The sequence below is a fragment of the Kryptolebias marmoratus genome, linkage group LG3, assembly GCF_001649575.2.
Source record: "Kryptolebias marmoratus isolate JLee-2015 linkage group LG3, ASM164957v2, whole genome shotgun sequence".
Lineage (NCBI taxonomy): Eukaryota > Metazoa > Chordata > Actinopteri > Cyprinodontiformes > Rivulidae > Kryptolebias > Kryptolebias marmoratus.
The window spans coordinates 11,808,414-11,824,664 of record NC_051432.1 but is presented as its reverse complement, the minus strand read 5'-3'; the positions used below and the strand labels follow the sequence as shown (position 1 = coordinate 11,824,664).

At 38.1% G+C, this 16,251-nt stretch overlaps 3 protein-coding genes across 3 annotated transcripts in view; 1 reads left to right on the top strand and 2 right to left on the bottom strand.

Moving 5' to 3' along the window:
- toporsa (topoisomerase I binding, arginine/serine-rich a) overlaps positions 1-1,501 on the bottom strand; it is a 6,784-nt gene extending 5,283 nt beyond the window's left edge. Inside the window, exons 1-2 of the mRNA XM_017407536.3 lie at positions 1,345-1,501; positions 512-583 (exon numbers count right to left, since the gene is read on the bottom strand). The gene's annotated coding sequence lies outside the window, so the exon portion shown is untranslated. The remainder of the gene's footprint in view (positions 1-511; positions 584-1,344) is intronic.
- Positions 1,502-2,864: 1,363 nt separating this feature from the next.
- On the bottom strand, positions 2,865-5,345 carry ndufb6 (NADH:ubiquinone oxidoreductase subunit B). The gene is made up of 4 exons (XM_017438234.3): positions 5,073-5,345; positions 3,761-3,853; positions 3,145-3,189; positions 2,865-3,014 (listed from the first exon to the last, which is right to left on the bottom strand). The coding sequence occupies exons 1-4, from the start codon at positions 5,250-5,252 to the stop codon at positions 2,949-2,951; spliced, it is 384 nt and encodes a 127-aa protein (XP_017293723.1). The 5' UTR covers positions 5,253-5,345; the 3' UTR covers positions 2,865-2,948.
- Positions 5,346-6,791: 1,446 nt separating this feature from the next.
- Positions 6,792-15,941, top strand: prelid1b (PRELI domain containing 1b). The gene is made up of 6 exons (XM_017411825.3): positions 6,792-6,976; positions 7,915-8,121; positions 8,898-9,123; positions 10,669-10,782; positions 12,016-12,094; positions 14,767-15,941. The coding sequence occupies exons 2-6, from the start codon at positions 8,030-8,032 to the stop codon at positions 14,889-14,891; spliced, it is 636 nt and encodes a 211-aa protein (XP_017267314.1). The 5' UTR covers positions 6,792-6,976; positions 7,915-8,029; the 3' UTR covers positions 14,892-15,941.
- Positions 15,942-16,251: the final 310 nt, after the last annotated feature.

The window sequence follows — 16,251 nt, the reverse complement described above, 5'->3', positions numbered from 1 at the left end:
GAGAGCCCATGTGCTCTAACTCTTCAACTGTTTGACGTAGGAAGGTCAAAGTTCACAGCATGGCACAGGACTGGTACTGATCCTGACTGAAGGCATTTTGGGACTTTTGCTGAAAACGCCACCTAGTGGACGGTGCAGGAAAGGCGCGAGACCGTAGACGACGGTCGCCAGAGCTCCCGCGGTCGCAAGGCCGGAGCGGCGCTGAGCTGCGAGGGCCGCCAATGCTGCTTGCAGCTTTAATTACAATTACATTTGCACATATTGACAAACTTGCTGCTTCTCATCACTTTCTGCTGACCTACAGTATATGTTGATTTTTATACTTTCTTGTAAAAAAAAAAAGGGTGGATATGGGAGCCTAAAAATGAATCTGATTAATGTTAAAACAGTCATGACTTCAATGAGATAGAGGACTTTATCTGCTCTTGCTAGTGCTTTGTAATCAATAGGCTGCAGTTTCCCCAAACAGACTTTTCTGCAACTTGTCCTGCTTTCAGTAAGGTATACTTACAGCTGCAGGAACGGATCACAGTCATCATTCATGCAGAATCTCCCACTTCGAAGTGTTTCTGTAATCAAGAAACTGCAAAAACAAACAAACAAAAAAAAACTTAGTATTTGTGTGTTTAAGTAAAACTTCATAGTTGTACAGTTGGGCTTGCCATTTTGCTGTAAATTTTCTCAGCTTTAAGATCCCTTAGAAGCTGAAATATTGTAGCGTGGACAAAAATCAGTCGTAATGTTTAAAATTGTCCACAGATATTTTAATTTGTTTTCAGTAATAACTGCTATTTTATTGGCTTAAAACATTTTTTAAAAAGGATCATGTCTTGTTTATTTAGAGAACAGGGCAGCCAGATGACACGTAATTTCCTCTTTGGTCACAGTAGGACCAAACATCACCTCCATTAGCGTTTTATAGATTACAGAGAAAATGTCTGTCTTGCTCTTGACCATTTCTAACAGACAGAAAACGGGAAGGCATGCGAACAAACCCAGTTTGACCTAAACTAAAACTCGCCTATGCCATACAGCTCAGTGTCTCTTATCAGGACATGCTAACCCAGTTGGTTTCTATACTTTAGATTACACTAACCTGTTTCGGTAAATATAAGAATTAAAGGCTCGTTACATATACATTACCAACCTCGAGGTTAATACTAACTATTTCTTGTCGTAAATACACAGATGCTACCAAGAAGAGAAAACTATAAACTGTAGTTTACGTGTTAAATAGTTTTGAGTTAGCAAGGTGGCTACATGGGCTAGCACGAAGTGGCTAAAGTTAAGCCAGAAAAGCTAGGAGTTTGTTTGAGAAAATAATAAAAAGTAAGACTCATTTACCTGTGACTTCATCAGGGACACAATAAGTTATTAGGTAACTAATTAATCACGGTTTTTCTTCTTCTAGAAATCCACTCTTTCTACCGTGACATTGCGCTTCCTCTCCAACATTTCATAACGACTCAGCGAGTCACTTCCGCCCTTCAAAATAAGAGCGGACCTTGAATACTTCCGCTTTGGTCTTTTTTTAAATCACCAAAATGTTTTATTTTCCATGTGGTTTGTTTTAATTCCTGACAATGATACTTATAGCACCATATATCTAGGCATGTCTGTAAACCACTGACAAATTAAATAATTCTATTTCCAGAAGTGCAACTATCAGCGTCTGACCCACAAAATAATAAGAAATTTGATACTGTTTTATTCTACAGCAATGATTTCACTAAACACAAATAAAAACATAACCTGAGGGATTGTTAAATATAAGCAGAACGCATAGTGTGTGTGTCTGTGCTAGTTTTTATCTTTTACTGAGCAGTATTTATTTATTGTGTATTTTATTTCTGATTTTAGATTTTGTAATTGATTTGATCCATTTCTGATAAATGATGCACGGGCCAGATGGCATTTAAATTTCGTTGTACATGAAACAATGACAATAAAGTTGGGGCACAGAAAGAAAAAAATCTGATTCTGTAGAGAATTGCAATTCCTAGTCCTGGGAATTCTGAATCGATTCAAAATGCTCAAAATCGATTTTTAAAACTATTTAAAATACTAATTAATATAATTTGGGTGATTCATAAATCAGAGACTTGCACAGACTCACATTTTGTTCAAGATTTAACAAATATAAACGCACTTTGGATAAGACAGCAAAGTCTGTTTTGTTTAAAGGTAAAGTTTTAGAGATTTACAAAACATACAAACTATGTCTGTGTTTTATTTTCAGTCAAAGGCCAATGCACGATGGTAGACTGAAGTCTGCTTAATCTTTGTAAGATTATATTTTTAATAATTCTATGGTTGTTTTTTTATATGAGAAAAAGCCAGGCAGCTAAGCTAACCTAATAAAGGTAATTTAAGTTAGAGAATTTTATGCACAAACCTTTTCTTTGTTTAACTATAAACTGATAATCTGATACAGCATGGAACCTTATAGAATTGTTTTAAATAAATGTTCTAACACAGTCTTTTCCTCTTGTCAATCACATAATTTAAACTGAATCCCTGGACAGTTTGATTAGAAAAATTGGTTTCTGAATCGAATCGTGACCCTAAAAATCAGATTTGAATCGCTGGACACTGAAAGATCTGCATCTCTACAATAAAGGTATTCTATTCAGTTCTGTTTATTGATTTTTTTTTTATTTGTTGTCATTTTTCTTTTCTCTGTTGAAAATATGTAGTCGTTACACAACGTTCTGGATTCAGATCACATCCTGCTGGCCAATCCTGCTTGTTTAGTAAGTTGACATCTCATCGAAACTGAATGAAAACCTTGAGATTGGTGCAAAAAATAAGTAAAAGTAAAAAAAAAAAAAGATCTTCAAAATAATTAAAGACAAGCTCTTTTATGTAAAGGATTTTGTCATATTTTATTGAATTATGCACAGTTTATACAACAGGAACAGAAAAAACTTAAATGAAACATTTAAAGTTCAGTGATGTCCATGGGTGTCGGGGAGATCAGGAAGAACTTCACCAGTCTCCATGATGGTGTCACCCTAAGCACACACACACAAAATAATATTTTTTTAAAAATCCATCAACATTTCAAACAGCTGGATCAGAAGGCCAGTTTCAGTAGTTAAACAAAAAGCAACACGAACGCTGTCGGAAATCAGTGGCACTTACTGGGAAAAGTCTGGGTCTCCGCTCCATGAGGCCAAAAGGCCTTTGCTGTGGGGGAACAAAGACATTTTCATTTAGAGAGATGACGGATGCTGAGGTAATGAGATTGTCATCTCTAAACTGAGTGAAATACTCTTAACAGTTTTCACAGGCGAGATAAAAATAAAAAAAAAAAAACAAAGCCCATCCTGCTGGTTTCTTTGTTCGTGACACAGCTGGGCTGTACAGTCCCTAAAGAAGAACTAATAACAAGAAAAGCCCTCGTCTGACAAAAAGACAGCTCATCACCTTGTTAGCATGTTCAGGTTGGAGATTTGGTTTTTGCTACGACACGACTTTAAGGTTAAATATCAAATCAAACGTTTGAACAGTAATACAGCTGCGACTCTTTATAACCTGGATTTAGAAAGCCAAAAAAAAAAAATCTAAAGTACTGAAGTGTAGGTGAGTGAGAGCAGCTGCAAGTTTTCATAACTCTAATTAAACAGGGAAAAAGACGTACAGCAACATAAAAGCTATTTTAAAAAAGGCATGAACAGAAAACTGCAGGTGTGTACTGATTAAAGCAAAAACGAGGCTAATGGACGAGGATACCGCATGCGTGTTAAATTCAACTTACAGAGGCGTGATATTTCGCATAGTAGTGGATAACCCAGAAAGGTATCAGCAAGCGCGTTAATGTGAAAACTCCACCCCGGTACACTTTGTAGGTCTGCGAGAAGAAAAAAGAAACAGAGAGAGAGCAAAGAGGGGAATGATAAATGATAAAATATTAATAATTACTGCTTAAAGTCATAACAGCTGTGAAAATCAATGTTCAATGTTTTTGATTGGAATTTTTAAGCTCCTTAAAACAGTTTCTACATCGTTGAATGATTATTTGGTGGTTAATGTAACTCAAACACATCAAGGTTTTTGTAAAGATTGTGTTAGAAAACAGCAGATATTCCTCACCTTTGTTTTCAATTAAATTCTCCTGTTAAGAGTCCAGAATATCTCAGCTCAGCTCATTTACATCTGATCTTAGCTCCAGTTTTTGCTTTAACACTCTCCACCTCTCGATTTCCTCCCTTAAAATGACTCTCCTTCTGTTGGCTCTCGTCTTCACGGCTTTTAGTCGTCGTTTGTTTTCAGAGAAAGAGAAAAACTTGATGTCTGACTCCATCGTTCTCCCTCTGACTCCGTTTACAGCCAGGGATTATTTTACTGACTTAATATCCTTCAGACTGTCGGACATGAGCTCGTCAGTGTTCAAATGTAAACAAGCGGCTCGTAAGTGTTGGCAACAAAACCTGACCCTGCAGATTTCACTCATTTATTACAAATTATGTGGTAGACTTTTGGTAGCAAATGATGCGTATTTAGTATTTTTTTAAATCATAGATGATACAGATTTGTAAAACCACAAAAAAACATTTTAAAAAGTTGTGTATTTCCACAGCTATTATGGCTTTAAATGTTTAAATACACACACAAGAGCTAAAAAAAAATCAAAAGGTGTAACCTGAAGACTTGTATGTATATATATATATATATATATATATATATATATATTTACTGGTCTAATTCAGTCATCTCCGTGGTATTTAGATATACTTTAAAAAACATCATCTCATCTTTAAGCCAGTACTGAAAAAAATGTAAATAGGACCCTGTTCTTGGCATCTCTTTGCTTGTTTTTAAATATACCTTTTGCCTGTTTTTGAATTAATTTCACAATGTTATTGCTTCCTTTTAAAACTTAAAATAATCCGGATGAATTTTATTTAAATAATCTTTCCTCCTTTTTTTCAGAAGCGCCAAGATCTACAATAAAACATTAGTTTTCATATACTCACGCATTTAGGTTAAAGCTAGCATATTTATTCCGTAATAACTGCGAGTTAAGGTTTCTGGCAAAAGAACAGCTTGGTGTGTGTGTGTGTACTCACATAAAGCCTCCACAGGCTCTTCGGCTCCAGAAAGCCAGCCCAGAACTTCTCGAGCCGCCCCAGAGGTTTAGCAGGAACCACGGGCTCCCGGGGACTGAGCTCCTGGTCCTTCAGCCACCGCCTCCGGAGCTTCACCAGCTGGTCGAAGCGCAGCTTCTCGTCCGGTGCGTAGCCAGACATTGTTTACCTCTGGATATTCAATCTGAGCAGACCCACAATGACACCGTGGAGGACACTTCGCGAGCTAGCTGACAAATGGACGAAGAGGAAGTAGTAGAAGAAGAAACCTAACGCATTAGAAGGCTGGACAAATTTTAGGGCGACACCTAGCGGCCAATCGTGTGTACTGCAGAGCAACGTTGAAAAATATCTATCTATCTATCTATCTATCTATCTATCTATCTATCTATCTATCTATCTATCTATCTATCTATCTATCTATCTATCTATCTCAAGAGACAGAATTGTCAACAAGACAAGAAAAATAAACAAATTAAAAAATCATAAAGTAGGAAACAAAATCTGCACATATTTTACATAACGATGGTAAACGTGTCCTTAAATTAAAAACAATGTAAGCAAAATTTGGTAATGAATGCCAACTACCACATGTGTTAATAGGTCAATAATTTCAACAAAATAGTTCAATGATGTCTACAACCATGAACGAACTGTTTGGGATGGAGACGTGCAACAGTTCTGACAAGTCGGTACGTATTTATGCTCAGATTTGTTTGGTTAGGTTTACCAATAGAACCTACTGATCTAGCAAAGGTTTCGCAAAATGCTGAGCTCTGTCTTTACGGTGCTCTACCTCCCTGCTTGAGCCCTGATTTTTATTCTTCACAGTTGTCTTACCCGTCCATCTCTTTTCTTTCTCTTATATTTCCATTTAAACATGTTTCAGTCAGTCACAAAACTCAAGCTTCCACCTGGTTTTCGGCAAATTCAGGCGAGTGCTTTGTTTACGCTGAGTGCGTACCTGCTTTTTAGAATTGCATATTAGTATATATGGAAAACTGCCGGAGTAAACTCTCTCACACTCCACCATTTGATATAGTTCAGGACAACTTCTTTTATGCTAGATTTCACACTTTTCAGTGAGTACGTTTGACCAGTTACAGTATCTTGTCGATACTCACTTTATTTCTCTAGATGGCAACAAAAACAAGATTCAAAAAACACAGTCAGGATTTTTCTTTCCCTATTTCTTAAAGGCATGACTTCCAGATATTGTTAATCTGCTGGAAATATATGTTTATTCAGCCTCACACTTCTTATTTGTCCTCCACATATCTTATTGTAAAGCCCATTGCACTGTCGCTGTCACTGACAGCTACTAGGACTGGACAAAATAAATGAATAAATAAAAGTAGTGGAAAAGCAGCCAAAGTAAAAAGGAAAAACTGACTTTTAGAAAGTCTGAAGAACTACTGATCAACAACACTTTAAAATATTTCAAGTAACTCTGACTCATTGGACGCAAGACATGAAGGAATTAGGGTGGTTAAAACTTTTGTACAGGACTGTATCTCTAACATGACGTCAGTGTTAAAATAAATATTAAAAGGAGGTACTGAAGCTCCCTTTCGTAGCATATAGAGAGCTCAACCTGTTCTTTTAGTCGAACAGCTGCCACAAAAGCATTTCTAGATCATTTCACCCACAATTCTTTTATTTTTAAGGCCGAATCTTTTACTTTGAAATACCAAGCGGAAATGGTATTATTATTGTGAAAGAAGCCCCCGATGACCGTAAGATGTCCGGCTTGTGACTGTGGTCTGTCACTTTTTAGCAATAATGTGTCGAATTAGCTAGCGTTCTGAAACTGCTGGCTCGAAACTCGTCGGACACCGAGGTCCTGGATGTCTGACCCACCAGACTTTCATTAATACTTTATGAAGGTGAGACTCTTTAATGTCAAACATCGTTTGAAAATGGCTGTTTAACGCTAGCTAAGCTAACTGTATTAGCATTGGTCACATTAAAAGCGACCAGCAGGTCGCGACACGGAATGAGTTAAATAACCTATTAAACCTGTTACTTATCATCATTACTACATAGATATGAACCTGTTAAATATTTAAGGAAATTAATTTTTGTATTTCAGCATTAGTTAGCATTGTTAGCTGAACAGTAAACTTGTATTAGCACTCATGGTAAAGAATAACAAGCTAGACTTGAAACATACAGTATATTAACATGCAATATATTTTATACAACGAGGGGATATTTTCAGTTAGATTGTACTTATTTTTAAGACATACTATTGCACATAAGTCTGTGGTCAAGATCTCAATAGAACTGTGGATATCGTGGTGCTAATTGTGTTAGCATTCGTTATGCAAAATTGATTTTTCGAAGTTTCCTAAAAATATCCAGATCCTATTTTATATTATTAAAGCCTTTTGATTCATTAGGGTTATTCATAATGCTCAGTAAACATCCCTTCTTTAAAAGTCTCTATGAAATGTTAAAAAATAGTTGACAATGACCGTAACTTGTCAAAATGCATATGCTGTTATGAGCACACTTGGCTCACAATATTGAGATATTTAACGAAACACTGTAAAACACAGTCATATTATTACTACCAAACTAGAGGTTAAAGTAACCCGTGTACACTGAATATAATGTAAGAAGAGGTTTAACAGCTGTTTGTGACTTTCTGAGTATATTGCAGCTAGATAAAGACCAAACAAATGGTGTAATAGGTCGTAAATATTACATTATTGTCCTGTTTGCTACAATGCAATATTGCCTCAAAGCAAGTAAACCCATTCAGATGGTTTTGTGAGTTGTTTTTATTCCTCTGACGGATGATTCTTCTTTACTTTTGCAGGACTGCCCCAGACCTTGGATGGAGTCAGTGTCAAATATCTTGCTGTTTGGCGTTATCACACGGAGGGACCTCAGGTTTCAGGAGTCGGGCTGTCGTGGACACCAGTGTGGGGAAAATGGTCAAATATTTTTGTAGTAAGACAGAGATCAAGAGTACGTGGGACCATGTTGTCTCTGCTTTTTGGCAGAGGTACCCAAATCCCTTCAGGTACTAAAACGAATTTCACTCTTTTTGTCGCCTTTTGACCTTTTGTTAAATGATCTTGCGCGTGTTGCCCCACTTTCGCAGGAGTAGGGTTCGAGGCTGCCACCGTCTTCCAACACTCATATTTTTATTGTAATAAAATATATAAAGAAGAGACAAAACAAACATTAGATGGACAAATATGTCATGAACTAATTGACATTTTTTGTTGTTATTGAGACTTTGGAACCACGTTTGTCTGTGTTGGTTTGAAATTTATTAGATATTTGAACCGTTGAGGAAGACTTTTTGTTTGTTTTTTCTCAACAAACAAAACAGTAACTACTAAATGTGTCTGTTATTATTAAATATATACCATTTTTTTCTTTTAGTTATAATTTGCTGATGTTACAGTGCTTACAAGCTTGACTAAAACAGTGATTACTCAACCTGTGTGTGACCAATTACAACCTGTAATACCTTCACCATTCTTATTGGTGCCTGATGCTATGTTAAAGTGTGAGGTGAAATATTTTCCTTAGATTGCTAAAGGTCCTCTCTAAAATGCAGTTCAGCGACTTTGCCTGCAGAGACTGAAAGAAGAGAAGAAGGTATCAGAAAAGTAAAATTAGGTTTAGTTTGCAATGTTAAAATGAGAGTTTAGTTAGATGTGAAAGAATGCCTGGTTTAACTTCACACTTCTATACATTTTTTTTTTAAATTGGAGGCTTTATAGTGGATCTCAAGTTCCAACATCTCGTAACACATCTTGCTGACGTGGTTGCTTGTTTGTGTCCCAGCACTCATGTTCTCACAGAAGACGTCGTGTACCGGGAGCTGACTGCGAACCACCGGCTCCTCACCCGACGCCTCTTGATGAAGACCAATCGGCTGCCTCGCTGGGCAGAGCGTTTCTTCCCTTCCGGCATGTCTCGCTCCGTGTACATCGTCGAGGACTCCATCGTGGATCCCGTCAACAGGAGCCTGACCACCTACACCTGGAACCTCAACCACACAAAAGTCATGGTGAGTCTCTGTGCCCTGCTGCTTTTATTGGCTCACTTCAGTGGCATCATAAGCAGATCATGACCGTTTTTTTTTGTCCTTTTTCATGCATATTAATTGGCATGAATGCACAGAAAGACAAATAAACAATTATAAACAGGACTAAAACCTAATGTAAATAATAATAAGAAAGTAAATTAAAGTAACAGCAACAAGAACCACAGAATAAAAACAGCTGGGTAATTAGGTTTGAACAGATTAAAATCATCAACATCAAGATTTCAGCGCAGTATTTGTCATGACCGGGAAATTAAGTAAAACGTATCTGAACATGTGTGTGTCCACACCACTTTGAAAGCTTAAACGTGACATAAGGTGATATATTCTGTAACTTTCCAGCACGTTCAATGAAGGATTACAGGATTGTAGATCCCTGTAGGATATATATATAGCCTTTTCCAGTTTAAGATGTTACTTAATATCCCCGAGCAGCAAATTGTAGGTAGGATTTCCTTTCCAGTATAATAAGATTAGGCTCCATGTTTGAAAAGGTGATGAACCTTGCTACTATGGCAGTGGAGCCATTGAAGGTATTATCATCAATAAATGACTGAATATTGAAAACAATGGATCAGGTTTCACATAACATAAGTCTGTAACAGACAACATTTAGAAAATACTGCTCCATAAGTTTGATTATAGATTAATAATTGTCTTTTAGTTTTCCTTGTTTATTCAGAGCAGAAAAATACAGATTTAATTACAGCTTACATGCTTTAGGCTTCATAAAGAAATCTCATTTCCAGCGATATTGGAGAGCATGAGTGTATTTTTCTGCTTTCTTGTCATGGTTTACTTCAGTCAATGCTGACCGACTGAATTATTGGTGATCTCCACAGAGTGCTGTCAGGTGGAGCTTAAAAATCCTGTTTTTATGGATATATAAAGTCAGACAAATCTTCAAAGAAAATAAGAGTTTGTTGCTTATCAAATGCAATATTCTCTATAAAGTAGGACCTTCACAGATATGTTGTGCAGCTTTAATGTGTGGAACGTACTAAACATTGTAAAATACGTTTTGCTTCTGGATGAATAATGATTTGTATTGTTTTTATCGTACATCAGTTGGAAATGAAATGCATTCGAACCAACAAATGTAGAATAAAAGGCAACCAAGTGATCAACAGTTACCTCCTGTGATCAAATATTTCTCCTGACGAATGCAAAACAGAAATATATAAATTATATTTAAAGCTTTTACATCAAGAGTCTTATCTTCAGTGAGTTTTATAAACCAAAATGTTTAGTTCACATACATGATATAGGAGGTAATCACTGATAGAAAACCATGTCAGAAACCCACTTTTGTCTGTATGTTTCTGTAGATTCCTTCTAGTGGGCTGTTTTCTTTAAACAAAGTGGTACCCGAGAACAAATTCAAAGAATGTATCCAAAACCCATAAATCCTCCTAGCATGTCTGAGTTTGTGCTTTATGTCCTGAACTTGTGAATGCTGCGGCGCAGTGCCCCTCAGCTCAGTCAGCCATCCCTTTTCTCTCGGTTTAGTCTGTAGAAGAGCGGTGTGTTTTCCACGATTCAGCGGAGCAGCCGGCAGCCACGCAATTGAAACGGGAGGCATGGATTTCTTCGAGCATCTTTGGCTTCTCCAAACCCATTCAGGTACGTTTGTCCTCAAACTGCAGGAAGAAACAGAGCTTCTGTTCGTATTGGGAGAAACGCACATATAAAACCGAATGGGAGGATGACCTGAAACTGCATGTTTGCAACAGTTTGTCCTTCTACGAGCCAAAAACCTTTTCATAACCTTTTCTGGAAACATCTCTGCGACGCTGAACTAACTTGAGGCGGAGCATGTTGTTATTTGTCCTCTGTCCCCGGAGATGCAGATGTGCAACATTTGATTCCTTTAGAAGTACTCGTTAATATTTGTTCAAACTTAATTTCTTGTTGGAGCATGTTGCAAATCGGTGTGTAAAGACGTGCACGCAGAACCACGGAGTTGGGGCTGGTGTTCCTGACGACGTCACTCCAGACCAATAAAATCTGAGTCTTCAAACCGACACTCCCGTAAACAAAAACTACCTCGTTGCCAAGTCAGGTGGTAAAAGTTCAACAAACTGTGAATCATTTTGAAGCTTTTGTGATGGGGAATTTGATAAAAATAATAACTCAGCATTTAAAAATTCCTCATTGGGACTCGTTTTGCCAACAGGGGTCACATTTGAGTGTTATTATTGAGTACATGTGCTAAACTGATTTGATCTTTGTGTCCCTTTAAAAAAATTAAGCCTCAGGACAAGAATCACTGCCAAAGATTCATCATTTTATTGTTAATTATGATGTTTTACTTTGTTTTTGGTCAAATGCTGGGAGCCTAGATGCAAATGCAATAATAATCTATGAGGAGATCTAATGCAATGATTCCCAAAGTTGGGGTCGGGACCCTAATGTGGGTCACCCAACACCAAGCAGGGGTCCTTAGATAATCTCCAGACATCAACCTACAAGTAAAAACCCAGATTTTATGGTAAACTTACACCATAATTGTTACAGAGAATTGAAATACAAGTCATTTAATGATTTAAAAAATAGCAAAATGGATGCTAAGACTGTTTGAGTTGTCATTATGCCCTTATTTAATCGGTTCATCAGCACGTTTTGGATATTTAAACTCTGACAGATGGGGTCACACACCTTTGTCACAGTTATTTTATGGGTCGCAAGCTAAAAAGTTTGGGAACCACTGATCTAATGGGTAATTGAAACTAGTGCTAAAACTTTGTACCCGTACATATATCTGGAATACACCACCAGACCTGAGGGTTAGCTGGTGTGGTTTATTTAATTTCTTTTCATGCATCTTTCATCCATTTTCTCTTCGTATTTCCCCAGGAGTTTGGATTGGCTCGCTTTAAGAGTAACCAGATGAAAGCTATGAAGGGGCTGGAATTCGCACTGTCCAATTTACAAGGTACGTACGCCTCGACGTGTGTTTCAGAGACGAGACAAACTGGAGACCAGCACAAAAGGAGAACAGAACAGTTTATTAACAGCCACTGACTGTTATAAAATAGTACAACATACAAACAACACAATCTAATATGACTTAGGTATTAAAACAACACAAGCTCTAAAGAGTAGTTTATCTCTCATAAACGTTTTCTAACTGTAGTTGTGTTTTTGACTGGCATAAAGCAGGCAGTGCTCAGCGCGGTGTTGAACTGTGTGTGTTGTGCTGATGAGGCGTGTAGTTGTCTAAAAAGCCCATTGTTGTGGTTCTGCCCTGTCGCCCCGTTGTTGATGGCGCTGCAGGAATTGGCATCAGGCTGAGCGCTGCGGTGAGTATGTCAGGAGGGAGGCATTTATCTGACACCCCAGGCCTCGTGCCCACAGGTTGTCTCGTGATGCCACAGACGAGCCTCACACACCGTAGACTGTAGCTGAGGTAGCGACCTGTCCCCTGTCTGTGGCGTTTAGGCTAAAACCAACTTCTCTTGTCCTAAATCATTTGCAGTATGAGGTGTCTCTCAACCGGCTGCAGCAAATATATGGCCGCATATTAGAATAAACAGAAAATGAAGTAGTTCTGTGGTGTTAGACATGAAAACCAAAATGCAGAAACTTTAATTTTGTGTGCCATGTTTCAGATTTCTTGTTCTGTTTTTGTAGTCTCTGCATTCCTGGTTATTGGCTAGAGGGAGTCAAACTTTTCAGTCCTGGAACAACAGATGAATTCACCTCACGATGCTGTTAATAGTGATGTAGCGCAGAGTGTTTGGTTGTTATTCTTCCCTAGAAGTTTCTTCTTCTGTGATTGGACATGTTGAGGCGTGCAGGTTTTCTGCACGTGTTCCCCTCGCTTTCTGCCCCATGAACAAAACAGGTTGGAGCTTTTTCCTCCCCGCCTCAGTAATCTCAGTCCTGCACGTTATTCCGAACATTTAGCTGCACATCTGCTGTTACAACCTTTCACCGCTGCCATCATCGGCTGTTGGAAGAGCTCAGAGTAAAGACTAAGGATGCGGCGGCTTCAGCTGCAAAAGCTTTTTATCGGTTCAGGTGACGTAGGTAACCGGCCAATACAAACTCTGTGAAAAGTAACGGATCAGGAGAATGGGAAGGTTTTTTTTTTTGCACATTGTATCTGTTAGCAATTAGTCAATTTTGCAGATACTGAGCTAAAATCTGGTGTGGATGTAACTGAGAGTCATCCCCAACACAGACTCCGAGCACGAGTGCTTGCAATTCTGCATGAGATTGTGCCTAATCTTATAAGATGATTTTAGTCTAAAACTCTGGCTTGAAGGGTGGCGGGCAAAATGCCTTCCTTCAAGGAATGCCAGGCCTTTAATTTTAATATGCGACGATATGCGACAAAAGGTCACCTCGCTTCATTTTAGGTGCTTTCACGGTAACTCTGAGGTCCCAACTAGTTGGTGGTAACTTTTTAAGATATTCTTATTATTTATTAAACATTGTAAAGTGGTGAAGGTGACATCTGAAGTCAGTTTTCTGCCTCGCTCTTCAGTTTTACTTACAATTTAGTTGATGTTTGTGGAAAGACAAGCCCTAAATTTGTGAATTTATCTCATTAGAGTGAAAATTTAAACATAAATGACAATACTTACTATTAAAAATGTAATGTGTTATCAAATTCTGAACTTAAAATAAGGAAACTTGTCAGCACCTTTGATTTAAAAAGTAAAAATGTAGATTTAGGAGAAATGTTTCGTGATAGGTGGGAATAAAAGCCCCCAGTTCCTCCATGTTTAAAGCAGAAACGCCTTCGCTTCACCAACACAGGTTCTCCTCTCGTCTCGTACGCGGGGCTTTAAGCTGAGCAGCGCAGAGAGAACCGGGCCCGCTGTGTCTCGATTCTGCTCGCTCTGCTTTCTCTGGAGGTGAAGGGTTCACCGTCGGGGCAGATGCAAATAGACTCCGCAGCCCCGAGTCCACCGGGAGGCAGCTCATAGCAGCATACCAATGAGGAAGGAGGGGCGCCAACTCACACAGTCGCTCTGTTTTGAAGTTGGGCAGACCATAATGTTATATTCATGCAGCATCTCGGACTGAAAAAGCCGTGTGTGTGTGAACATCGCACTGATCCAAACTGTGGACAGTCAGGGTCACGTGAACGCTGGAAGGACCTAACATCTGCTGTGGTAGCATTAACAGGTTGAGTCAGCCCTGTTGTCTGTTAGCAAAATATCTCATGAACCACTGGATGGATTTCAATTAAAACTTCAGGAAGTGATCTACAACCAGTTAGCTTTCGGAGTCAGTCCAATTTGAGATGGCCGCCACAGCTGAGCAACATTAACCAACACAGAAATGGCTGTAACTCAGTTATTTTCACAGCTATTCAGTTCAAATTGGATGTGGTCAAAGCTGAGAGTCATTACCAACACACACTCTGAGCGTGACATCTTCACACGTAACCTAAATAGCTACAACTTCTTCATTTAAGAGGATTTTAGTCTGAATCTCTGACATAAAAGGTGGCGGGCGATACGCATCTAATGCCAAAAGTCCATCAAGGTGTAAAAACCGGGTGCTGGGGTAGGATTTTTGTTTGTGTTTGTTGTCAGAAGCCATGAAAAAATAAAGTGGTTTGCATTGTGGTTTGTCCCTCCGGTCTCTCAGGAGAGACGCCCCAGCGGCTGCTCAGGGACACCATGAAGGACGCCTCGGAGAAGGCCAAAGAGGCGGCGAAGACCCTCGCCTCTGCCGCTGCCTCGGCCCCTCAGAAGCCCCGGCAGTACGTGTGACGGCGCTGCACCGAGAACGACGCGTGGACCGGCCTCCGTCGAGGCTGTGAGATCGTCTTCTCTTTTTGTCAAAACTTACTGTACATTTCTGTTCACAATGTCTCAATTCTCAGGTTCAAAGTTTCTTTTTTTATTATATATATATATATATATATATATATATATATAAAACCTTCTGCCTTTTAAACCTGCAGCTTCTTCTACAACTTTAACAGTCAGATGCAACATAACATCTGTGTCCAGACATCTTCTTAGGAATTTTATATCAACTTTACGTCTATTTTAGCATTTGTCATATTTACTACAAGTACACATTAGACCAAATCATAACATCTCGTTTTATTTTTAGTTAGGCAAAGGAAAAAAAAAAATATATATATATATATATATATATATATATATATATATATATATATTTTGGTGTGATGTTCTCAGAGATGAAACCTCAATTTAAAACTGTAGCGTGTAACTTTTTTGAACTTTCTTCTCCCTGACAAGTTTGAAATGAGTCAGATTTGAAAACACTGCGTTTGTTCTCCCCTGTAATGTTGCTCTCGTGATTAAATCAGAAAGCAGAAGTTCTCCTGTACTGACGCCGACAATCACAATATCGCTTATACCTGCGCTCCAATTTAGTCTGTAATGAGACCTTCTTTGTGTCGCCTGCCTCTGAAATGCAATAGTGAAATGAAATCGTTGAATTCTGTGTTATTTTCTTTTGTTGACATTTATCCAGTGATGATGATGATGATGTAAACATTTCAACAACTGCATTCCCTTTTTAAGTTGGAATTAGCTGGATGTTTCTGTTTATTTAAGACTTGGATTATAGACTGACTAAAGTGAATGTGATGTATTTTTATTCCTGTAGAATTAGACATTTGTAATAATGAGTCCAGGCAGATTTATTTTGAAGCAAGTGTCCAAACTCTGTATATAGATGCTCAGTATCAAATTTAAAAAAAAACATTTCAAAGCCTTCTTTAATTTGTTTGGTTTTACTGTTGTCAGAAAAAAAAGAGCTTAAATAAAAGCTGATCATTTATCTGATGGCGTTCTCTGTCGTCTCTCTGCTTTTACAGAAACGAGCGATGAACTCTGACCTTTAAAGAAATTGATATTCCAGACTTTAAAAAAACAAAACGTCTCTGCAGCTGCACAAACCAAACAGGAAGCTCCGTAACATTTAAGCATCTATAATCTTCATTTTCCTGCTGCTTCGGTTCAGTCGAAAGCTGCCGGTTTGTGTTTGTTTGCATTTAAAAAAAAAAAAAAAAAAACTGTCACAGTGATGGATTTATGTAGAAAACATTTTTTATTTATATTACAATGAGAGAATACACAATACCTTCAAGTGTTT